The sequence below is a fragment of the Trifolium pratense genome, linkage group LG4 (assembly GCF_020283565.1).
Source record: "Trifolium pratense cultivar HEN17-A07 linkage group LG4, ARS_RC_1.1, whole genome shotgun sequence".
In the NCBI taxonomy this organism is placed as follows: Eukaryota; Viridiplantae; Streptophyta; class Magnoliopsida; order Fabales; family Fabaceae; genus Trifolium; species Trifolium pratense.
The window spans coordinates 23,408,071-23,434,714 of NC_060062.1; the positions used below are offsets into that span (position 1 = coordinate 23,408,071).

At 34.4% G+C, this 26,644-nt stretch overlaps 2 protein-coding genes and 1 pseudogene across 5 annotated transcripts; all 3 read right to left on the bottom strand.

Annotated features, from left to right (window-relative positions):
* Positions 1 to 4,484: 4,484 nt before the first annotated feature.
* Positions 4,485 to 7,527, bottom strand: LOC123922321 (annotated as a pseudogene).
* Positions 7,528 to 8,487: 960 nt separating this feature from the next.
* LOC123921406 (lysM domain receptor-like kinase 3) lies at positions 8,488 to 21,745 on the bottom strand. Of its 3 annotated transcripts, none has more exons than XM_045973927.1 (11): positions 21,080 to 21,745; positions 20,245 to 20,278; positions 20,131 to 20,138; positions 19,701 to 19,831; positions 19,359 to 19,448; positions 19,192 to 19,285; positions 18,934 to 19,085; positions 18,750 to 18,844; positions 9,054 to 9,225; positions 8,853 to 8,942; positions 8,488 to 8,772 (listed from the first exon to the last, which is right to left on the bottom strand). In XM_045973927.1, the coding sequence occupies exons 1-11, from the start codon at positions 21,684 to 21,686 to the stop codon at positions 8,614 to 8,616; spliced, it is 1,632 nt and encodes a 543-aa protein (XP_045829883.1). In that variant the 5' UTR covers positions 21,687 to 21,745; the 3' UTR covers positions 8,488 to 8,613. The 3 variants fall into 3 exon arrangements, with proteins under 3 accessions (XP_045829883.1, XP_045829880.1, XP_045829881.1); XM_045973924.1 differs by having other exon boundaries at positions 19,701 to 19,999; XM_045973925.1 differs by lacking the exons at positions 8,488 to 8,772; positions 8,853 to 8,942; positions 9,054 to 9,225 and adding exons at positions 17,596 to 17,952; positions 18,041 to 18,142; positions 18,312 to 18,444 and having other exon boundaries at positions 19,701 to 19,999.
* LOC123921407 (lysM domain receptor-like kinase 3) lies at positions 13,150 to 17,116 on the bottom strand. Of its 2 annotated transcripts, XM_045973928.1 has the most exons (11): positions 16,424 to 17,116; positions 15,977 to 16,010; positions 15,867 to 15,874; positions 15,433 to 15,731; positions 15,121 to 15,210; positions 14,935 to 15,028; positions 14,672 to 14,823; positions 14,488 to 14,582; positions 14,261 to 14,393; positions 13,523 to 13,624; positions 13,150 to 13,434 (listed from the first exon to the last, which is right to left on the bottom strand). In XM_045973928.1, exons 1-11 carry the CDS (start codon positions 17,046 to 17,048, stop codon positions 13,270 to 13,272), a joined length of 1,797 nt encoding a protein of 598 aa, XP_045829884.1. In that variant the 5' UTR covers positions 17,049 to 17,116; the 3' UTR covers positions 13,150 to 13,269. The 2 variants fall into 2 exon arrangements, with proteins under 2 accessions (XP_045829884.1, XP_045829885.1); XM_045973929.1 differs by lacking the exons at positions 15,867 to 15,874; positions 15,977 to 16,010.
* Positions 21,746 to 26,644: the final 4,899 nt, after the last annotated feature.

The following is a 26,644-nucleotide window of genomic DNA, read 5'->3' on the forward strand; positions in this document are numbered from 1 at the left end:
CGAAGTTTTCACCGTTGTTCAGAGATGAACCTCTAACAACCAATCTATTTAAGGGCTCAACTTCTTACAACTTAAACTAATTCATCGTTAGTAAAATTATGTAACAAACTATAATAATATAAAAACTTAAACAACACAAATCTGATTCGGCATGCCGATCACATTGTTTATTCATTGAGACAACAACTTAAATGTGAATTATTTTGGATGTATTATGAACAATACTACTATTTGTTGCATCCAAAGGGGATTGAAAATGTTAATAATTACTACTAAGATTTGTTTAATCCTTTGTATTAGTAATAGCAACCCTGTCGGTAGCTGTGCAACCACTTCACATTGTGTCCTCTCATAACTTCAACAATCAAACACCATTTTTTTTAATTTTAAATTCTAAGCCACGCCTATGCAAATTCTCCTTAGTTGACTTCACTATCATAAAAATCAAAATGGAATCTATTTGACAATACCAGTTGCATCTTTCAATTTTAAATTATTTAATATTTCCATTTGAAATTTTATATATAACATAATTAGAAACAAGTGATAACTTTGTTTAGAGATACAATTCTTCAATAAGATCGTGACAACCGATAATTATTACTATTTTTTATTTCAGCATCGGTATCTGCTGGTCTATGGACCGTATAATCTGGTTCGAGAGTCAGTTCTGTAATCAAATGATTTCAACCACCTCTCAATCACAGTTGCGGTGAATCGAACAATGATCCTTTCTATCAAGTGTAGATTTTACCCAAAAGATTTTTTAACCGGAACAAAATCAACAATATTTTGATGTCATGAGTAGCTTTATCAACATTGGAACACAAAATTCCTAAAAATTGTGCATTTTTCGATTCTAAATGACAGGTGTTGGGTTCTAAAATCCGAAGTCCATAGGTTAAAATCCAAAAGGATATCAATATAGTGTATCACAAGTGGTTGATATTTGGGGGTCTTTGGTTGATGCATACGAAAAATTATTTGTTGGAAGAGGTTAACCCCAGGGACGGATTTAAAGGGGGCAGACAATGACCAATGCCCCCCTCCTCCTCATATATGTATATAATATATATATTATTATGTCTTAATTATCTATTTATAACACTTTAGTTTAGTATTATGAATTATCAATGGTAAAAATAAATGACTAACATAAAATATATCGGTACTTAAATATATGAAATATTAATTGTCAAATAAAGTGTATTGAAATTACAAAATATTCTCAAATATGTCTATTATTAGTAATTTTTGGACAAACTGACTAACATAAAACATATTTGAGGACCAAACTAACAAAGGAAAGATAAATTTGAAAATCAAAATGACTAACAAAAAATATGTTTAAGGCTTAAAATAATTGTTCTTGTTTCGGGCCCCCCGTGCAATAAGTTTCTGGATCTGTCCCTGGTTAACTCATTCAATTATCTCGAGATGATTAGTCTCTACAATTGCACGTAGACGATACCCAAAAATATAATCATTTGGGAGCCGAGGAGAGAGATACGTTGAGGGTAGGAAAAGAAAACATAACAGTTAGAGTGCGAACTCAAATCAATTATATTCAACTCGCTTTTAACAAAATCAATTATACCAAACTCATTTCTAACCACCGCTAAACCAAACACACACTTAGAGTGCGAACTCAATTTACACTTTTACACTTTAACTAGTGTACCATATAAAAATGTGGCCACTATCTTATATCATATTTTAATTTGTCACTGGAGCGGTTGTGATTATCAACCAATCACAATTTGATTTTTACTTTATTTGATATGACCAAGTTTACATTTATACTTGCAATAGTCATGTATCAAGGCTACAAGAGTCGATAAGTTTGACAGAAAATAGAAAATTAGGTGAACGAATGGTTCACACACTTTAACTTGCGAACTGTGTTCCACTTAAAGTTATTTCATAGGAGATGAGAGAAGGGTGAAGAGGACAAAACAATTTGATTTTTATACGGTTCACATTCTTGAAAATAAACTTAGTTTGCAATTTGCTATCTAGAAAAAACAAACTTTCCCCCCAATTTTTACTATTTACACACTCGTTTTTTAAGTAACGAGAAAAGTAATAATGTTTCTAATTCATCTTCGCACTTTCATATTTTCATATTAATTCAATTCAATTACCACTTTTAGTCTGATTGAGTTGTTACTGCTTTCTGATGTTGGTCCGATTGAGGACAGACCCGACTTATCAGATGGGTAAGTTCTCTAAGTTCTCTGTGTGCTCGACTTATTAGTTTCTCCAAAATTATGTTGTTTCAACGACAATTGTTGAGAATGTAGTGAATGGGTGAATGATGTTGCTTCCAAAGTGAAATTAAAAAAGATAAATTGTCTTAATATTAAAATAGATAATTAATCTAATGTAAATAAATCATACAATTGTTGAGCAATAAAGTAATGAGTGACAAATACAAGATGTAAATGAATCTAACATGAAGAGTGACAATTGAGATATTGAGGACTTCTTCCATATATAAACCTGAAAATTTTGAAGTATTATATTATTAGAGAAAACTTATACTAGTAGTATTCCTTATGGAATAAAATAAAAGCAAAAAGGATTCACAATTAGAACCATAGGAGTTAGTACTCCCTCCGATCCGTTCCTTAATATAAAAAGAAATTTACTTTTTAAATTCATAGAATGTTGGATATATCTAGTCAATAGAAAGAAATTTACTTTTTAAATTCATAGAATGTTGGATTCATCCAATCCGTGTCGAAGAGGAAGAATGGGAACCAAGCAACCCGGTTGATTGCTGTTACTACCATCAGCATCCACATCGATTTCGGTAATCCATTGAATGCACCAAGCAACTTGCCGAAGCAAGAAACTTGTGATTCGGATTCCGATGATGTAACTAAGATGTCTTCTACATAAAGAAGGGTGAAGGTAGAAAGAATGATAAGGAGGAGCACCCAGAAGAAGAACCATACTTTTGAGGTCAGCGCAAAAGGCATTGCAAGCTCTGGTTTCCATGAAAGGAAACAGTGTGTGGAGTTTTTCATAGGAGCCTGCCAAATAGCCAAGAATATTACTGATGGCCATGAAGAAGGAGAACAAACCATTGAGTGGCTGGATCACCATTCCCGAAATTGGGCCGCAGAGCCATATCTTGGCGGCCCATTGATGGGGAACTCCCCCGAGCTGCACATAAGGTGTTAGCAAGGAAAGCTGGAGTGCCCAGCCGAATTGGATGTCGGCTGCAATGAATGTCATTGCGGCCATCTTAAGGAGAGGAGTGTATCCATTGGAAAAGAGGAGTTTGAAGTAATTTAAAAAAATAGTGTATATGTTATTGAATGAAATTAATTTGTTGATACTTTTAAGTGTTACAAACTACTAGTTTAACTTCTCTATTTATATGCAATATGTATAGTTAGCTATCGAGTCATGTTATTGTATTAGCTTAGAACAGCTATTAGTCTATTAATCCTACATTAGACTTTTTTTTTGTTTACTTCCCACATTAGACTTCTATTGTGGAAGAGGAAGAAAAATTGGTAGCATTAAATGTAATGTGACATATTTACAACACTCTATAAAGGACCCATTTATTAAGCTTTGGTTGTACCTAAAAGGAGCTGTGCTGATTTTGGGCATTTTAGGTCACTAGTAATGTGCCATATTTATTTATATAGTAGTTTTGAAAGCTATTAGTTTAACTTCTGATTTCGGTTCTATGTTCTAACTGCTAAATGCTAATAGCTGTAGGTAACTAACAATTTTTATTGTTTTTCAGGTAATTTGTATTATGATGTTTATTATAAGACTTTTTTTAAGTGGAATTATAACAATTTGGTTATTTTCCCAATCGTCAAACTTCTTGAAATTAAAATTCAGACAAATCAAACAACTTTAATTTATTTTGTTGAAGCCAGATGTAAACAAATAGAAGGTTGTTGGTTGTACACCAAGTTGTTGCCATTACAGTTCTATTTGCACTCAAACCCAAAGGGTGAAAAAAAAAAGTTATGGTTCATAGGCTAGGCGCACCTAGCTTAATGAGCCAGAGGTGTTCGCTGCTCTGTGAAACCAGCCTCACACAGTGCCCTCTTGTCTAGGAACAAAGAGACCCAAGCTTTGGCCCAAGCTTTGCCAACTTGGAGCGTGCAGGCCAGCATATTGCAGCTACCAACCCAGCTCAACAAACCATAGCCATGTTCAATCACTTTGATGCTCCCCCTCAGGTCAAAAGTTGGCGCTACCCAACTCAGCAAACTACTAGTGTATCAGACAGTTATATAGACTTGATAATGTTATATTCTATCCAATGTGGGATATAAAAAATGCTAAGACAAGTAAAGTAATTGATCCAAGATGGTATAGTTTTGCTGCTAGCTAACATTGGTCTAGACCAATCATACAATTTGGTTTCACATTTTCTAAGTAATTCTAAACAGATCATATATACAAATTTCGATAAACCATCATCCACAGTATGTGATTTTTTCTGTTCTTCATCTCTTATAATAAGCTTTACAACCAGCGCATAATAGAGTAGTATTAAGACTCAATGATGCACTGTCTGCCCTACTACCATCATAATCATAAATTGTTGAATTTAGTGTCATAAGAGAAACCACAACAGATCTCATTGTTGGACGTCGTTTCGGATCTCGGTTTATGCAAGCCTTGGCAAGCCGTGCCATCTGCCAGTGGAAAAAACAGGTAAAGCTTGTCTGATAGTACAGAAATCAGAAATGCAAAAATGTTTATGATTCATACATAGTGTATACCTTGTTGATGGAATCAATTGAATAGTTTTCTCCTAGCCTTGGATCCACCAGTTTTCTTAGACCTTCTATATGATCTCCCTCTTGATCAATAACTTCATCAAACTGACATACATATCAGTTAAAAAAAAAACACAATATATGAACATATGTATAAGTACTAATTAACAATCAATTACCAATGCTACAAGGCTCTTGTATTCATCAATAGATTCATTGGTCTTAAACTCAAACTCAGTTGTATCAATCTTGATCACAGCTGTTTTAGCAGAAATTAGTTCATAAAAAGAACAACTCCAAAAGCATATACATCTATCTTGCGAGAAATACGTCCATATACATTTCTGCAAAAAAGTAAATGGTAGAATTAAACTAAGTCCTAAGAATAAGATAGCCATATTAACTACATAAAAGAGAAGTAGAGTTCATCATACTCAGGTGGCATGTAACCAAATGTGCCTGCAATGTGATCGGTTTTATCGGTTGAACTTGCAACATCAGTCAGCTTGGTTAATCCAAAATCTGCAACCTGTAATAATAGGAATAATATAAGATCTCACTCTCACACAATTATCTCAAGAAGAAAAATAGTACCAACTAAGAATCTTTCACAAAATTATCGAGGCATAACTATACCTTCGCAGTGAAGTTTTCATTTAACAAAATGTTATCTGATTTAATGTCGCGATGGATGTATACAGGCACCGAATGATCATGAATATACTCGAGTCCTCTCGCAACATCAAGAGCAATTTGCACCCTTGTAGACCATGTCATCGGTTCTTTCGCTGCAAACAGTATTCACATTAATGCAACATCACTATGAAAATAGATAAGCTTATAAAAAAAAAAAACTATGAAAATAGATAACTCTTCGTGTGTTTATAATATAACCTGAATTATGTAGATGTTGGCTTAAGTTTCCATTGTCTATGTATTCATAAACAAGGAATAGAGATCCCTCAACACAATATCCAATCAAGTGTACCTATTTGGACATAACAATAGATAGATATAGATTACAAAATAACTCAAGTTTATAAAGCACTAATCACTTATATAAAGTAAAAACTAAAACAAAATTTGTTTTACGCTTGAAAACTCACCAGGTTCCAGTGATGGACACTTGTTAAGACTTTGAGTTCAGCAAGAAATTCTCTTGTTGCTTGAATTTTCATCTTTTTTATTGCAGTTTTCTGCGTAATTGAAGACAACCAACTTAATAAGAAAACAATTGTTATAAGTTAAAGTAACACTAACGATCATTTTACAACCATCTCCGAGGGAATTTGAACTCCATCCCTTTATACTGTAAGGCCAGACTCTTACCAAATGAATGCAAGGTAAATTGGTGTCAATGATTACAAACCTTGCCTCTCAGCTCTCCATAGTAGACCTCGCCAAAACCACCTTGACCAATTTTGTTAGCCAAACTGAAGTTATCAGTAGCATTGGCTAGTTCTTTGTACGAAAACTCGGGTGATTTGTCTACCACAATGAATTTAGCTCCTGTTTCACCATTAGTATTTTTATTAACTGTTAAAACTAACTTTTTCGATTCTTATACTTATATTTGGTCACGAATGGAATAGTTAATAATAACATAGAATATGAATACAAAAATATAACACTACCATCTTGAGATGAACACGCGATAGAAGTTTCGGGAAATTTAGTTTTCTCTTCTTCCTTCTTTCGGAAGTATCTGACATATATACAGATAACTAATACTAATAAAAGTCCAAGTATTCCTGCTATTGTTATACCAACAGCTGCACCTTTAGCAAGACCTGTTTATATAGAACCAAATTAAAACTCATACGAGACATTCACCTTCTTTTACATTCACATATTTTTTGTGAACAAGCATCAAGCATGTTCATTAGAAGGCAAACCTGTTCTGCAAGAGCGAAAAAAGGAAGTTAGAAAGATAGAACCAAACATGAAGCAATACTTGCAATTCAAGTTACCTACCTAGGATACAAGGGAACATAATCTCCATTTTGATCTGCAAATTATAAAAATAAATAAATAAAAGGGTAACTTAATCATTGAATATAAAAGGATGATGAATGAAATCGAAAACGAGAACATACATACCTCTTCCTGGAATGAACACAATCCCACTACCTTTGCTGAAATTGACACCAGAATTGAAACTCTGTATCACCCCTTCATCAAGTTTAGAATCACTTGCAATATTTTGAAGAGTATCACTAGCCCTTAGTGGATAGGTAATAAACAAGCCATAATCTTTTGAAATCTGACTATTCCCACAAGAACAATTGACAGTAACATTAACCTTAGCTTTAACAGGTATATGATTTAGATCATAACTGTTAAACTTTTTCAAAACCTCAACACTTGTCAAACTTGCATAATAAGTATTTGCAATCAAATCATAAGTATCTCCTTCCTTTGCTGTGTATTCAAACACATGGCCTAAAAATTCACCTTCAATACATTCACATGGGAATGGAATATTGATTCTAAAAAATGAAAAAATATTAGCATGATTGGTTACTATTTTATTGTATCTATTTAAAATATCAGAAGAATTATTGGTAACAATCTTTGATTGCATAAAGTTTTTTACACTTGGAAGTTCAACTAAAGGTAAGACATAGTAAGAAGCTAAAGCTATATCACACCCTTTCAGACACTTGGATTCTACTTTCAGTAAAACACAATCCAAAAACATAAAGAACAATAGTAAGACTAACACATTTTTGAGTTTCATTGAATTAATATGAGAGAGAGAGAGAGAGAAAGAGAGAAGTAGAAAAAGAAATTAACTCAAATCAATAAAACATTAATTCATTCATATATGTAGTGTAGTAGTACATTAATTTTTTATTTTTTTGAAAGTAATGTCATGCATGATTCTTAGTAACGATTGGCTATTATAAAAAAAATAAAAAATAAAAAGAATAGGGGTTGACATGTCAATAATTCAAATACTGAAAATGTCAATGAATGCGGGTTAAGTTTTGAAGGACTAGGTCTAAATGTCAATGAACTTTCATTTGTAGTTGTGTATATGTGTGAGTTACAGGCCCCCCAAACTTACGAAAAGACCCTTATAGTTTCAGATCGTATCTTCCAAAATGTTTATATTGACTTCTTTTGGATCTATCTTCCGAAATACATGGAGATTTTGGATTGTCAATCCAAATCAAACTAGATCCAAAATCAGGGGTATTTTTGGGGGGCTTGACAGCAACACTGGGGGGGTTCTAAAGAGCAATTTTCAAAAAATGATGACCATCCAAAGGCTAGGCCCACCAGGCTTAGTGGGCTGGTAGTGCAGCAGCCTCTGTTATCCCTCCACTGTTGGGAGCCAGAGGTGTTCGCTGCTCTGTGAAACCAGCCTAACGCAGTGCCCTCTTGTCTAGGAAACGAGAGACCCAAACCTTCGCCCAAGTCTCATGGTCCAACTTTCAACTTGGAGCAGGCAGGCCAGCAAATTGCAGCTACCAACACAGCCTTGTTCCATCACTAAAACCTTGGCTGGCGCATCAGCAATATTGCGGCCGCAATTGCGGATGCAAACCACAATTTAAAACCTTGGCTGGCGCTACCCAACTCAGCAAACAGTCTAGTATGTCAAACACTTATATATACTTGATAGTGTTATATTCTATCCAATGTGGGACATAAAAATATTAAGTGAAGTAACTTATCAAAGATGGTCTAGACCAACCATATGACATGCAATTTGGTTCCACACTTTCTTTGTAATTATAAACAAATCATGTATACACATTTTGAGTATTTTTTTTTGTTCTTGTCTTGAAATAAATTTACAACCAGTTCACAGAATAGTATTAAGTTTCACAGTGGAATTTTAATTTTAGTCATCATGCTCCATGGTGGGACTCAATGCTTCACTAACTATCATACTTCTATCATCAATTGAAGAATTTAGTTTCATAAGAGAAACCATAACAGCTCTCATTCTTGGACGTTGTTTCGGATCTCGGTTCGTGCAAGTCTTGGCAAGCTGTGTCATCTGCAAGTGGAAAAATAGGTATATCTTGAATGATACTGAAACTAGAAACACAAAAATGTTATGATTCATAAATAGTATACCTTTTTTATGGAATCAATTGAATAGTTATCTCCTAGCCTCGGATCAACCAGTTTTCTTAGACCTTCTTCATCATCAATAACTTCATCAAACTGCCATATACATATCAGAAGTTTTAAAATAAAAAATATGAACATATAGGTAGTAATTAGCCATGTATAACAATTAATAAGGTTATTAATTGAGAATTAAAAATCAATTACCAAAGCTACAAGGCTCTTGTATTCATCAACAGATTCATTAGTCCTAATCTCAAGGCTCTTGAACTCGTTTTTATCGATCTTGATCACAGCTGCTTTAGCAGAAATTAGTTCATAAAGAACAACTCCGAAAGCATATACATCTATCTTGCGAGAAATATGTCCGTATGCATTTCTGCACAAAAGTTAATGGTAGAATTAAACTAAGGTAGTGAACTAGTTTTTACATTTCATTACTACTGAGAATAATGTGCATTCAGGGGAAAGACGCTATGTCCTTCGAAAGAAACTAAGCAATGGCTCTTTGATTTCAAAACTGCAATTTCTATATCCTAAGAATGAGGCCTAAGATTAAGATAGACTTAACCCCATAAAATGATAAGTAGAATTAATCATACTCGGGAGGCATGTAACCGAATGTGCCTGCCACATGATCAGTGTCATCTGTTGAACTTGCAATATCAGTCAGCTTGGTTAATCCGAAATCTGCAATCAGTAATAAGAATAATATATGATCTACCTCAAGAACAAAAATAGTAAGAACTGAGAAGATTTCACAAAATATTGAGGCATAGACCTATACCTTGCCAGTTAAGTTTTCATTTAATAAAATATTTTCTGATTTTATGTCGCGATGGATATATACAGGCACTGAATGATCATGAATATACTCGAGTCCTCTTGCTACATCCAGAGAAATTTGCAACCTGGTAGACCATGGCATTGGTTCTTTCGCTGCAAACAGTATTCATATTAATGAAACATCTATGAAAATCGATACTCTTCATCATGTGTTTATATGTGACCTGAATTATGTAGATGTTGGCTTAAGTTTCGATTTTCCATGTATTCATAGACAAGGAATAGATATCCCTCGACACAATATCCTATCAAGTGTACCTATATGGACATAACAATTGATAAATATAGATTACAAAATTTCTGTGATATAAAACATGTTTTAATATTATGTTTGAAAATTTACCAGGTTCCAGTGATGAACACTTGTCAAGACTTTCAGTTCAGAAAGAAATTCTCTTGTTGCTTGCATCTGCATCTTCTTGATTGCAATTTTCTGTGTAATTGAAGAGAGCTTAATTAATAAAAGAACATATGTATTAATAGTCATTTTACAACCACCTCAGAGGGAATTTGAACTTTATCCCTTAAGGCTATGTAATGCCATACTCTTAACATTGAGCCGACACCATATGCAACTTTTGTTTCAAATGATCAATGCAAAGTAAAACCAACAATGCTATGATACCTGGCCTTTCAGCTCTCCATAGTAGACCTCACCAAAACCACCTTGACCAATTTTGTTAGCCAAACTGAAGTTATCTGTAGCATTGGCTAGTTCTTCGTACGAAAACTCTGGTGATTTGTCCAACAAAATGAATTTGGAGCCAGTATCACCATGGATATCTTTATCAACTGTGAGAGGTATAAAATAATTAAGCAGGAGACTAGTTTCAAGTTCAACACATGAATATTGGAGCACTTTGTTCATATACTATACCATCTTTAGTTGAAGGTGCCATAGAATCATTTGGTGGAAAATTAGATTCCTCTCCATTCTTTTTTCGAAAGTATCGAGCATATATACAAATTGATAATAACAGAAGCATGCATATTCCTCCAACCGATATTCCAGCAGTAACTAAACTTCTAGCTAAACGACCTGCTTATATAGATAGAAATTTAAGCTCATATGTTTGTGAACATGATTATCTGTGTATAGCTAATTATTTGATAAGTTTGAAGGCCAAACCTGCTTTTCTGCAAGAGGGAAAATAAATAATAATGGTATCAAATATAAATAAATAATAATGCTATCAAACATAAATGAATTTTCGTTTTTGTGACGACTAACTATGAAGGGCAACAGAATAAAACTTACCTAGAAGGCAAGGGAACATAAACTCCATTTTCATCTGCAAAATTTAAACCAAGAAAAAAGAAAATAAAAGAACAAAATAATCAACCATGACAATCAATAAACAAACATTACTTAATGCATTTTTCATCAACATAGGCTACAATATTAACCATATATTTGGAAGAATTTGAGTTTAAATCTTCGTTGAAATAATTTTTTTGTCAGACTTTACTAACCTTTTAGCCCGTTTCCCTTAGGAAACCGAAGGTTAAGACCATTTTTTTTTTTCTTTTTACTAAAATCAAAATATTTGATCAACAGAATAATATCCATAACATGTCAGAAAAACCAAATCCATAACAAGCACAAAATTTCCACCATCAGAAAACCAAACCAAACCATGACAGAAAAATAAAAATCTAACCTTTCCCTGGAATAAAAACAAGACCCTGTTGACAGAGTCTATGTCTTTGTTGTAGATGATAATATCTTGAGGTTTTGAAACAACTTTGGATTTCATAATGTTTGAAATGTAAGAAATGCTGGCTCCATTCCTTATATAGTAGGAAGCTAGAGCTAAGTCACAGCCGCTGAAACACATTGATTCGGAACTATTTATGAACATAATACACAAGAAAACTGTTAATCTTGATGATTTTGATTCCATATGTATAGCTAGAGAGATAGACGATCACATCACATGCAAATATGAAAACGACCAAGCTTTTGGTGTGACTTTATATTTATTTGCAAAATTCAGTGAGTATATTTGTGTACTAACTCACTCTATTCATGAAATTTAAACATATCACCTGATCAATTATTATTTTTGTCAAAGTAGCCAATGACCAGAATTTCATCCTTAAACGTGAATAAGTGAAAATCTCATACTCAACTTTGACTCTTGTACATTATAATATCCCTAATAAGTAACAACTGAGTTATTCTCACGAATACTGGTCGATTATTATTATACATACCACATTATGTGTGATATATATGTTTTAGTTTATGTAGATAAATCCATATATGTAAGTACAAAAAGTTTATTTATTTTTTGATTCCTATGGAAGCCGGCAGGACATATTAGTCAACATGGAAATGTTCTACGTTGACTTTGACTCATGAGTGTTATTAAAATAAGAGCGAAGGTTGGGTAATTAAAAAATATTTATTTATCAAGTATGAGGTCGCAAGAAATATTTGCATTTGCAAAATGATTATCACCCTTTGAAATTATGGAGCAATATCTATAAGTCTTCTATTTTAGATTTTTTTAAAAAAATTTAACATGATGATTTATAAGATATAAACTTTTTTTTTTGTTGTACACAAAACATCTTCCACCTGAAGTGTTAGGTACTAAATATCCAATTCAGTCCTAGATATACTATTAGCAAAATCTAAATCTTTCATAAACCAACATCAAAGAAATAAAATTGAACCTTTTCCTGTTATAAAAATGGAACCTCTTCCTTGGCTGAAATTGTACCTCTTAAGCAACTCAGCATTCAGCTTGATATCTTTTGCAATAGACTCCAAAGTGCCCTTACAATAAAGAGGGTATGTGATGAACAAACCTTAATCCTTGGAAACCTCTCTATTCCCAAATGAACAGTTAACAGTAACATTAACCTTCACAAATTTAGGAATAGACTCCAACACAGGAATAAGAATTTGGGTATTATGAATAATACATGGAAATCATGTTGGTAACTTGGTCTGGAAATGGACCCATATCACAAGCACGTTGCCTTTGACCTTTGAAACACTATCTTAAGCTTTGAATGGGAACAAAAATTCAACTACAGTCTCAGTTTTCTTTATGCTTTTGTCTAATATGCAAAAGTAAACAAGTCTTGCATCATACACAAAATCGTTTTAAATTATCAGATCAATAAGTCACATCATATTACATTTAATCCAGTAGTAAAACTTATTTATTATATGATGAAAACAAGCTTGTGCATGATATTTACTACGTACTTGTTTCAAAATCACATTAACTACTTGTTTATTCTATACTATTGTTTATACCTAAAAATAAATAACCTTTTAGCTGAAATCAGCAAGCACTCGAATTTAGGGTTAACCCATTTCCCCTCGGCCGAAAGAGGGTTAGGCGAGCAAAGAGACAGCTGAATGTGAGTTAGTCGAATATTTATCATGGCTACTGAGATCTACGAGGGTTGTGGAGGAATCGGAATCAGTCAAAGCTCATTAGAATACAACCGGACAATTTGACATTTTACTCGTGTTCCTAATTATAAATGTACTACGATTTTGGCAACAAAACAGTTAAATGGTGAGATGACTGCAACATCATTTAATCCTGTACTACTATTTTCCGGACATTAAATTTACAAAAGCTGGATTTTCAAAAAAAGATGAAACATTCCAATCCTCAGTAGTAGAAGTTAGTGTCGTAAGAGCAACCACAACAGATCTCATGCTTGGACGTAGTTGCGGATCCTTCATTGTACATGCTTTGGCTAGTTTTGCTATCTGCAATGTTGAAAAATGGACAAAACTTTATTAATGTTAAAGCTATTTATTATCAGTCAAATTTTTTAATACTTCACATTATTTGTACATTGCAAACTGAATCAACTGAGTAGTTATCTCCAAGTCTAGGATCCACCAGATTTTTCAGAGCTTCTGTCGGATTTGTTTCATGATCAAACACTTCATCAAACTGTCAAAAAAATCAACAAAATAACTTCAACAAACAAGAAAGGGAAATATGTCATTAGTCTTCTTAATTAGTTATGTAAGTAAATTTCCTACTATTTTGTATCTTAACAAACATAATTTCTCTTTGGCTAAACTGCACTTTTGGCCCCCGTAACTTTCAATAACTTGCAATTTGGACCCCCTAACTTTTACAAACTTGCGATTTTGGCACCCTAAACAATTCAACGACATGTGACAAATGACTCACATACCACGTCAACATATCTTTCACATGGACAATGACTCACATGCCACAATGCTGACATGGCATGTGAGTCTTTGTCCGCGTGGCAAGACATGCTGATGTGGCATGTGAGTCACTTGCCACATGTGCTAGCGCGGCAGGTGAGTTATCCTTTTGCAAAATAGGTTAAAGTTAGGGGGCCAAAATCGCAAGTTTGTGAAAATTAGGGGCCAAAAATGCTATTTTGAAAGTCTGAACTGGACCGGACACATTGGCAAGCATAGGTCCAGTTCAGAACCATGTCATTATTGTTAATTATTTATGTAAACAAATTTCATTGGTATCTTAACAAACATCATTTCTCTTTATGTAAAATTATTAGGATACCAACTGAAAATAATAAACGAGAATCACCAAAGCTACAAGGCCTTTTACTTCAGGTCCATCACGGATTACAGCTTGTTTAGCAGAAATAAGTTCATATAGAACAACTCCAAAGGCATAGACATCGATTTTTGGAGAAGGAGCAACACCACCACGCGCGTATCTGTAGATTAGAAACGGAATCATCAAAATTGAATTTTTGAAAAGTAACCGAATGTTGAGTTTCCATTGAAGAGAAAAACAATTCATGATCATACTCTGGTGGCATGTAACCGAATGTACCCTGCACGATCTTATTAGATGAAGTTGAATTTTCAACGTCAGCAAGCTTGGATAATCCAAAATCTGTAACCTGCAATGCAAAAGAAATTAAGAACAATCTCACATCATAATCCCAAGAAGAAAAACGGTACATAAAATATTCCGAATTATAACTTGTACCTTTGCACGAAACCTTTTGTCTAATAAAATATTTTCTGACTTTATGTCGCGATGGATATATCCATGTACGGTATGTTCATGAATATATTCAAGAGCTCTAGCTGAATCCAGCGCGATTTGCATCCTTGTAGACCACGTCAAAGATTCTCTTTCTGCAAAATTTTGATTTGACCAGAGACTTACTAAGTCATTACAATCACATATTCACCTGAGTGCACTGCACATATTACTTAAAATAGATATTTTACTTGTGTTCATCTCACCTGAATCGCGGAGATTTTGACTTAAGTTTCCATTGTCAATGTATTCATAGACAAGGAAGAGAAAACCTTCAACACAATATCCAATCAAACCTACCTACATGGTCACAAATATGTAGATTAGAACTTTTTGTTTTCAATTCTTGTTTCGAAAACAAAATTCATATTTACTAATAGACAATTAATTACTAGGTTCAAGTGATGAACACGAGTTAAGACTTTCAATTCAGCACAAAATTCCTTGGATGCTTTCATCCTCATCTTCTTGATTGCGGCTTTCTGTTGAATTGGAAAGAACTTATTTAATACCAAAATATAAACATTATGAAGTCATGCTGCAGTCAGCAGCTCTGAGCTATCGGGACAGCCACGAACTCACTAACTGCATGGAGTCATGGGTGCCAACTGCACCCAATCTGGATCCGTCCTACATGTATTATAATAAAATAGAAAGGATATGCAAACTTTATGTAAGTTGAGATCATGCATAGGCCAACAAACCTGGCCTCTCAGCTCTGCATAGAAGACTTCTCCAAAACCGCCTTCACCAATTTTATTAGACATGCTGAACTTATTTGTGGCAATGGAAAGTTCTTTGTATGAAAACTCTTGTGATTTTTCCACCAAAAGGCCTGTGATTTCGGTACCAATTTGAGCTGAGTTCATCATCTTGGAATCATCTAAGGTCAAATTTTTCTTCCATGCTTTCTTCTTTAGGTAATATTTAACATACACACCAAACGACGATAGTAAAATCCCTGCTAGTACTCCAACAGATATTCCGGCAATAGCTCCGCTTCCTAGACATGCTCATGTAGAAACTATACATTAGATTTAAATAACATTTGCATTATAATTTTGAGGATATTGATATCAAACTTCATTGAAGACAATAATCAAATAACCAACTTTCTGAGGGAGTTAGAAGATCGAACCTACTGTACTGCAAGGGAAAATGAAAATTTATGATAATGTTTTCTAATACAATGAAAACATAATTAAACTTTATGTAGTTAACATGGACAAATAAGGTTAGAATATATACTTGGAGTGAAAGGGCAAATAACTTCCATTTATGTCTGCAAAGTGAAAGTACGAAAATTATGAGTCGAGTATTTCAAAATTCACAGCAGGAGAAACAAAATAAAAAGAGGCAACTACATTCTATACTTATGTAGCTCCGACAAGGGAACCGGATATGACAGTATCATTTCAACAGGGTAATAATTTGAGAAGTTACAAGTCATAGAATGTAACAACAAGTGATAGTGCTGTTTCCGTGTCAGACACCATCACAATGAGACGTGTCGTACACCAAACATGTCTTCAATCTGAAGTGTTGGTTCTAAATCTCCAATTCAGTCCTAGATATACTATTAGCAAAATCTAAAATCTGAACACTCTTTCATGAACCAACATCAGAGCAACTACAAAATCACCATTATGAGTTTATACAAAATGACAAACAATGACAGAAAAATAAAAGCTGAACCTTTTCCTGGAATAAAAACAAGACCAGTTCCTTGGCTGAAATTCACACCAGGGTTGTACCGCTGAAGCAACTCAGCATCAAGTTTGTTATCCTTTGCAATAGACTCCAAAGTGTCCTTAGAAGTAAGAGGGTATGTGATGAACAAACCATAATCCTTAGAAACCTCTCTATTCCCACATGAACAGTTAACAGTAACATTAAGAGTTCCATCAACAGGAATATTATCTGGACTATAAACGTTGAATCTTTGCAACCCCTCCTCATTAGTCAAATTGCTAAAAGTGAATTCAGCAATTGAAGCATAGGTATCTCCTTGGTGAAGCTCATATAGAAAAGTGTGACCAAGAAACTCATTATTGATGCAATCACAAGTGAAGGGAACATTCACTCTCGAATCGCCTAGGAGACTATTTGGGCTTTGTAATGTGTCCTTGTTGTAGCTGAAAATATCTTCAGGTTCTGAAACAACCTTGGATATCATGATGTATGAAATATATGTTAAGTTTGAACCTATTTGTATATTGTAGGAAGCTAAAGCTACGTCACAAGTTTTGGTGCAGTATGATTCTGCAGTAAAGGCCAGTAACAAGAGTAGAAGTAATAATCTGAATTTGATTGGTTTCATGATTGTACAATAGGAACACAGAATAAGAATTTGGGTGTTATGAATAATACATGGACAATCATGTTGATAACTTGCCATGTTGGTCTGGAAATGGACCCACATCACATCCAAGTTGCCTTTTCCCTTTGAAAAACTTTGCCTTTGACCTTTGAAAAACTATCTTAAGCTTTGAAAAGGGACAAAACTTCAACTATATATTCAGTTTACTTTATGCCTTTATATAATATGAAAAAGTAAATAAGTCTTGCATCTTACACAAAATTGTTATTGCATTTAATTCTCTTAAAATTGAGAGTTAGGCCTAATTCAACCTTACAAAATCGGTTTGTAAGGTGAGAATTGCCTCTACTTTATAAACATATATTCAGGCCATCTCGCAACTAATGTGAGACTCTTAACAAATTCAATAGTAAAACTTGTTTATTATATGGTGTAAACAAAAAAAAATACTCTATAAATATTGTTTACAACTAAAATAAAATAGGGTTAACCGAGTTCCCCTCAGCTGATGGAGGGTTAGGCGAGCAAAAAGACAGCAGAACGCAAGTTAGTCGAATATTTATCAAGGTTACTGAGGCCTACAAGGGTTGTGGAGGAATCGGAATCAGTCAAAGCTCAGTAGAATACAACCGGACAATTTGACATTTTACTCGTGTTCCTAGTTTGAAATGTACGTACTACTACGATTTTGGCAATAAAACAATGAAATGGTGATGCCTCATAATTTATTCGTGTACTACTATTTTCCGGACATTAAATTTACAAAAGCTGGATTTTCAAAAATTGATGAAATATTCCAATCCTCAGTAGTAGAAGTTAGTGTCATAAGAGCAACCACAACAGATCTCATGCTTGGACGTAATTGCGGATCCTTCATTGTACATGCTTTGGCTAGTTTTGCTATCTGCAATGTTGAAAAATGGACAAAACTTTATTAATGTTGAAACTATAAATTATCATACAAAAAATTTAATACTTCACATTATTTGTACATTGTAAACTGAATCAATTGAGTAGTTATCTCCAAGTCTAGGATCCACCAGATTTTTCAGAGCTTCTGTCGGATTCGGTTCATGATCAAACACCTCGTCAAACTGTCAAAAAAAATCAACAAAAAAACTTCAACAAACATGAAAGGGAAATATGTCATTAGTCTTCTTAATTATTTATGTAAGTAAATTTCATACTATTTTGTATCATAACAAACATTCTCTTTATATAAAATTATTAGGATACTAATTGAAGATAATACATGAGAATTACCAAAGCTACGAGGCCTTTTACTTCAGGACCATCATTGATTACAGCTTGATTAGCAGAAATTAGTTCATATAGAACAACTCCAAATGCATAGACATCTATTTTTGTAGAAAGAGCGATACCACCATGCGCATATCTGTTGATAAGGGAATGTAACTTATGTAATCATCAGAAAGAGACAAAGGAGCTAAACACGTAATTTGAGTTTAGATTAGTTTCTACCTTATGAAAAACTTTCTAATAAAAATGAGTTTATATGATTCATTTTAGTGAAATTTATTTTTCAGTAAGTACTTATTGATAAGTTTATCTAAACCGACTCATATCCATCGATTGGCCTCAAACAAGCCAGGTTCTTTGTTTCTAAATTCTCCAAATATCGCAAATTCTACGAAAAAGAAAAGTTTGCTATCCAGTGGAAAGATTAAGAATTCATCATACTCAGGTGGCATGTAACCGAATGTACCCTCCGCAACTATAGCAGATGAAGTTGAATTTTCAACATCAGCAAGTTTGGATAATCCAAAATCTGCAACCTGCAATGCAAAAGGAACGATGAAGGGTCTCACATCTTGATCCCAATAAGAAAAACTGTTAAAACAATATTCCAAAATGTAACTTCTACCTTTGCACGAAAGTTTTTGTCTAATAAAATATTTTCTGACTTTATGTCGCGATGGATATATACACGCACGGTATGCTCGTGAATATATTCAAGACCTCGAGCTGAATCAAGAGCGATTTGCATCCTTGTAGACCATGGCAAAGGTTCTCTCTCTGGTAACATTTTGATTTGATCAGAAAACTACTAAGTTATCACAATCACATATTCACATTGGTGCGCCATTACTTAAAATAGATATTTCCCTTATGTAAATCTCACCTAAATCGCGAAGATTTTGACTTAAGTTTCCATTGTCAATGTATTCATAGACAAGGAAGAGAAAACCTTCAACACAATATCCAATCAGCCTTACCTACATGGTCACGAATAGGTAGATAAAAAATATGAAAATAAAATATAATATTAAAAATCAGTAATGTAATTACCAGGTTCAAGTGATGAACACGAGTTAAGACTTTCAATTCAGCATAAAATTCTTTTGATGCTTTCATCTTCATCTTCTTGACAGCGGCTATCTGTATAATTGGAGACGGCTTATTTAATACTACCAAAATATAAACATTATGAAAGGTTATATAGCAGTAACAATTGCATACATGTCCTATATGTGTTATTGTTAGAACAATGATTTCACGATGTCTGATAACCAAGTACGGGACCAATTGTGCCTACGTCTCCAACAGTTATAATAAAATAGAAAGAATATGCAAACTTATTTCAAGAACATATACATGTAATGTAACTAAGATAATGCATAGAAGACAAACCTGTCCTCTCAGCTCGGCATAAAAGACTTCTCCAAAACCACCTTCACCAATTTTATTATCCTCACTGAAGTTATTTGTAGCAACGGATAGTTCTTCGTATGAAAACTCTAGTGAGTTTTCCACTATAATGCCTGTGATGTGAGTACCAGTTTGATCTGAGTTCATGTTTGGATCATCCAAGATCAAATTTTTTTTCTTCCATGCCTTTTCCTTTAGGTAATATTTAATATAAACACAAATTGACAATAATAAAAGTCCTGCTAGTACTCCAACAGATATTCCAACAATAGCCACAATTCCTATAAATTGAGATGAAAATAGCATTGGCATTATAATTTTGAGGATATCTTTACTTTGGGATTGATATTGATATCAAATTTCAGTGAAGACAATAATCAAATATCTTTCTGAGGGAGTTTGAAGATCATACCTATTGTGCTGCAAGGGAAAATGAAAACTTATTATAATGTACTTTTTTCAGATAAGGAAAAAAATAACGAAACTTTATGTAAGTTAATATGGACAATAAGGTTAGAATTTATACCTCGAGTGAAGGGGCATATAGCTTCCATTTTGATCTGTAAAGTGAAAGGACAAAAATTTTGAGGCAAGTATTTCAAGATTCACAGTGAGTAGAAACAAATTTAGATGATGCAGCTTCATTCTATATTATAGGCTTAAATCATAATGCTCATTAGTTAAGCTTTGCTAAAGATTCAGCAGATACCATCCCATTCTGTTAGAATCGCAAACAATAGGCAAACGATGTTTGGTAACGAAGTTCAGCCAATTGTGTCTGCATATTCGACTGCAGACCAATTGTAGTTCCATTTATTAGACTTTACAGTCTCACTCGCTCGGCTCGTTCATCCCTACCCACTTGTCAGTACCTATGAGCCTTATCCAACAAGTCCAGATTACAAGTTTATTCCTCCTAGTTGTAATCTAAAACGAATTGACCAAACCCAAAGGGCCCCTCCACTCACTCCACTATGCTATATGCTACGCTCAAGCGTTTTGTCCACTTATCAGCAAATATGAGCACATACTAACAATGAAGCACAGACACTTCTCATATTAGTTGTGTCCCGGGTTCGGACACGTGTCGGTGTCCAACACCGTCACGACACCGACACTATGATTACATTGAATTATGTTAATTTTTCAAATTATTATTGGCGTCGACATGTTAGTGTCGGTGCATCATATACTAAACACATTCAGTCCTAGAAATACTTATTGGCAAAATCTAAAATCAGCTATCAAGATATCCAACAATGAGTACTGTTTCATAAACCAACATCAGATTAAATTACAAAAGTCGTATTATAAGTTCATACAAAAAGATCAAAACAATAGCAGCAAAATAAAAATCTAACCTTTCCCTGGAATAAAAACAAGACCACTTCCTTGGCTGAAATTCACACCAGGGTTATACCTCTGCAACAAATCAGCCGCAATCTCGGTATCCTTTGCAATAGACTCCAAAGTATCCTCACTTCTAAGTGGATATGTGATAAACAAACCATAATCCTTAGAAACCTTTCTGTTCCCACAAGAACAATTAACAGAAACATTAATCATTCCAAAATCAGGAATATTTGTTGGTCTATAAATGTTGAAGTTTTGCAGCCACACATCAGTTGTCAAATTGGAAAAATCATCTTCTGCAACTGATGTATATGTTTCACCTGGCTGAAACTGATATACAAAAGTATGAGCAAGAAACTCTCCATTGATACAATCACAAGGGAAAGGAACATTGACTCTTTTGCTTTTGCTTTTGTTGTTGGTGATGATGATGTCTTGTGGTTTTCTAAGAACATTAGATTTCATAATGTTTGAAATATATGTGAGGTTGACATCATTAGTTAAGGTGTAAGAAGCTAGAGCTAAGTTACAACCTTTGTTACACTTTGATTCTGTTATGAATGATGTTGAAGATAGTAACAAGAAGGAAAGTGAGAAGATGAATCTCAGTTCCATTGGATTGAGGGAAAGGAAAGTTTGAGGATGGGAAAAAGAAGATGAAAGAAGAAAATGGATGTGTTTGTATTATTGTTAGATTAAGCCACCAAATTAAGAGTACTATTTTTGTAGAATACTCGCTTAATTGCAGAGACTAATCTTTCGATCCTTGTGATATTCAAATGCGTGACAAAGTCTTCCTAAAAATTTTAAATATTTTTTCTCGACAGGGACAAGGGAAGGGGTATAACTCAGCGGTAGAGTGTCACCTTGACCTTGACGTGGTGGAAGTCATCGGTTCGAACCTGATTATCCTGTTGCATGCCCAAAATTGAATCCAGTAACTTGAATAAGCTAGCATACACACCCATCGTCTCATCTAAACGATCTTGGATACCGTTAAATAGATATTTGATATTACTAATATCTTAAAACAAATCTCCAATTACCCAACAACTCTTGGATGAGATGGTGCGAATTTCTTCTAACTTAACCACGGTTTTGGGTTTGGGTTCTGGCTTAGGCTTTGCGGCGTTAAAATTCTTAGTGAGAGTTTGTCGCTCATTTGAGTTTTATAAAACTCGAGTGATTAGTCTCTGCAATTAGACGCATAGAATATCTGATATAGAAAAAGACAAAACAAATCTATGATTCATTAATCTATCAAATTAGTTTGTTTATTTAACTATTTAGTATTTGTTGTGAATTCGTCTTAAAATCACACCAATGAATAACTTGATGTGTGGAGCAATAGAACAGCAACCAATAATTAAGCGGAATAAGCAATAATAATAACAACCGATAAAAAAAGATAAAGGAGAAGAAAGAACACAATATTTGTTTACCCAGTTCGGTCCAATAATGACCTAGTCTGGGGGAGAGAGCAGCCCCTCCGTTCCATTATATCAAACGAGTAACTTTACAAAGAAATTCCCAATTGAGTTACAAGAATTAATCCTAATTCTACCCAAAACCCAAATCTCTTCCCGTGGTCAAGAGACTCAATTTGATAAGTGATTCCCAAGGTGTACCACAAAGATAGTTCACCCACCCTAGAGTTGTACCAAGAGAAAACTCTTTTTCCTCTCTAAAACCCTAGCCCTTGTGTGGTGGCAAACTTTAATCCTTGCCTCTACATCTCTACTCTCTTTCTCTCTCTCTCTCTCAATTTTTCTATGAATAAAGCACTCCCTATTTATAGAAAAATATATGCCAAAAAATTAGTAACAAATCTGTTTTAAAATAAAACAAATCCAAGTCAGAATATCTTCCAAGAAAATTTTTTTTTTTTCCCAAAAAAAAAAAAACTTCAAAACATCAAAGATGCAAAAAGATTCAACAAAGATTTTTCTGACTTCTTGTAACTGAGATTTCAAGGCATATCCAACAATTCTCCACCTTGCCTTCAAATCGATGGTGATCCCATCAACCACCGTGCTGCTCTCTCCATCTTGAATCTTCTATTCAAGATCACCGGATTGTACCTCCCTCTTCATCCTCGGAATGCCTTCCGCTCTCATGAAGATCTTGCATCCCACTACCATAGGATTTTAGGTAGCCCCACAAGATTCACCGCACCCTCTTCAGACTCCGAAGTGGTCAACTTCGTACCTCCCTGAAGAAACGCTTGTTCCCCACTATCATCGGCGTTTTAGATAGCTCAACAAGCTCCACCATCCCTCTTCAGCCCCCGGATTGTGCCTTTTCCGTCCTCCTGAAGAATCGCTTGCCTCCGACTATCCATGGGATTTTGCGATAGCCCTACAAGCCTTCACCACTCTTCGACCCCGGAATGCCTTCCGTACTTTCGAAGTTTTGCTTGGCTCCAAACCAACCTTGGAATTTTAGGTGGTTCCACAAGCTGCAACATCAAACTCTCCTTGTATCCAACTACCTCCAGCAGTCTCACAAGTTACCAAGTCTGATCACCTGTTGCTTTCAATTGCCTCCCTGAAGATCCTCTCAAGGTCTTGCACTTCTTCAGCCACAATTGAAACATAATCCACAAGGTCTCCATGGTCATCCCCTTTGGTTCAACAATACCACTCTCCCTCCATATCTACGATTAGATAGCCAAGAGCTAATGTTGACTGTCTACCACTATTGGAAGACTCCACCTCAAACTGAGTTTCCACCAAAGTATACCCACCATGATTTCCACCTTGTAACACGCAAGACCTCTTCAATTCCTCTGAAACATACTTCAAGCTATTGTTAGTCTCCAACAATTCCAGTTCAGTTCAACACCTAGTAAACCTTGTTCACTAGTCCAACTAAACTCATGTCACTAACAGGTCCACCCGAAGTCCCACAACTCAACCACATTATGAGAATCACCGCTAGTTATAGATGCATGACCAACTATCTTTGCATCTAAGTTTAGGAACATACCTCACATCGTGTAAAAAAACTAATGATTGTCAAACTTCGTAAGACAAACTGAACTCATACCTTGAACCTTCAAGCTTTCCGTCTTCAAGATAAACGACTCCACCTTGAACTAACTCTAGAGTCTCAAAGTATTCATTCTTTGAACACATGTGAAAGGAGCATCCAACGTCCATGACCCAAATACTCCACCGGTTCTCAACTTCCACTAGCACCTCTACATAATAATAAAGTTGTTGTTTCAGAAGTAACCCGAGTATTCTTAGCACCGCCTCTCCAGGCTGATGTCGAGTATTATTACCACCGCCTCTCCAGGCCGACCTTCTTCGTGATCTCCATTAACCTTTTTATCTTCGAGGCACCGGATAACAACACTCCATGTTTTACCCATCATCCCGAACATTAAAATTGCTTCCATCTTCACTTTCCACAATTCCAAATTGCTTTCGGAAAGTCCCTCGATATCCCACTTAGAAACCATGGTGCTCACTTCAAATTATTCCGATTGCCCCACGGTGGGCGCCAATTGTTGTGAATTCGTCTTAAAATCACACCAATGAATAACTTGATGTGTGGAGCAATAGAACAGCAACCAATAATTAAGCGGAATAAGCAATAATAATAACAACCGATAAAAAAAGATAAAGGAGAAGAAAGAACACAATATTTGTTTACCCAGTTCGGTCCAATAATGACCTAGTCTGGGGGAGAGAGCAGCCCCTCCGTTCCACTATATCAAACGAGTAACTTTACAAAGAAATTCCCAATTGAGTTACAAGAATTAATTTTAATTCTACCCAAAACCCAAATCTCTTCCCGTGGCCAAGAGACTCAATTTGATAAGTGATTCCCAAGGTGTACCACAAAGATAGTTCACCCACCCTAGAGTTGTACCAAGAGAAAACTCTTTTTCCTCTCTAAAACCCTAGCCCTTGTGTGGTGGCAAACTTTAATCCTTGCCTCTACATCTCTACTCTCTTTCTCTCTCTCTCAATTTTTCTATGAATAAAGCACTCCCTATTTATAGAAAAATATATGCCAAAAAATTAGTAACAAATCTGTTTTAAAATAAAACAAATCCAAGTCAGAATATCTTCCAAGAAATTTTTTTTTTTTTCCCAAAAAAAAAAAAACTTCAAAACATCAAAGATGCAAAAAGATTCAACAAAGATTTTTCTGACTTCTTGTAACTGAGATTTCAAGGCATATCCAACAGTATTTATTATTAATTTTTGTTCTCTCTATTTAATTCTTAATGTCAATTTAGCAGATAATTCCTATGTTGGGATGTCTATTACTCCAATCAATTTTTGGTGGATATTCATATTGTCAACTTGCCATGATGGCGTTGAAAGGGACTGACATCACATCTATGTTGCATGGGTACTCCATTTTAGACCGAGTACCGGTACCGGATACGTACCGGGTACCGGTACGCGTATGGTACTCCCCCGGTACGCATCAACGCCGTACCTATTTTTTTGTTTTGTTTTTTGCAACGGGTACACGCGTGGTACACTTGTGGTACTCGCGTGGTACACCAATTCAAAAAAACACGATTTTTTTCTCATTTTTCTTTTATTATTAGTTTTTTTTATAGGAAGATTTACGTTTTTTATTTGTTTATAATATAAAGTAGCAATTATTGCTAAAAAACAATAACAAAGTAGCCGCCGGAATTATTCACTCATTCGTTGAAAATGAATAGACTAAATTCAAAGAGAGATGAAGATCTAGTTTTTATTCATACCAATCTTCGTCTTCTCTCAAGAAAGAGAAATATTAATACTTATAATGAAGGTGCAACAAAAATGTGGGATATTCGTAGAGATGAATGAGATTTATTTAATATATAGTTGATATTCTTGAAATTGCTAGTCTTTCTCGCGGTGAACCTAACTAGAGGTCACTCATTTTAGTGATGATGAAGAGGGAAATAATTGACTCTTTTTGAGCTAATTGGTTTTTAATTTCATATTTTGATGTTTCGAACAATTTAAATTACATTTAAAGTGTGTTGTGATATTTTTTATGTTTAATTATTTGTTTTAACAATATAACTATATTATTTGATATATATAATTATATTTTTTTAAAAAATTATAGGGGCGTACCCGTACCTTAGTTTTTATAAAAATGACGTACCCCGTACCGGTACCGGTATCGGATACCGGTACCGTACCCGCACCCGGGCAACATAGCATCACATCCTCTTTCCCATTGACTTTCAAAAAACTAGTTAAGCATTTCAATGGGAAGTGGGAACACAATTTCAACTTCAACTATACTAGTGGGTTTCCGTATAAAATTCTTTGACATTTTTGAACTTTTTTAATTTTAAATTTCAAGATCACATTTAACTACTTTTAAATGATACCCTTATATTATTCTTTTATTAATCACTTATTTTTTATTTGTGCAAAACAATTTAAAATACATATGTGTGTGTGTGTAATTCCCTTAATTATTATAGTTTCTTATTAGGAAAATTGCATGTACTTAACCCAAGAATCCAACACGAATAAATTTGATAATTTATAATTAAGGGAAGTCAAACCATGTAGTTACGCGCTATTTTTAATTTCAGA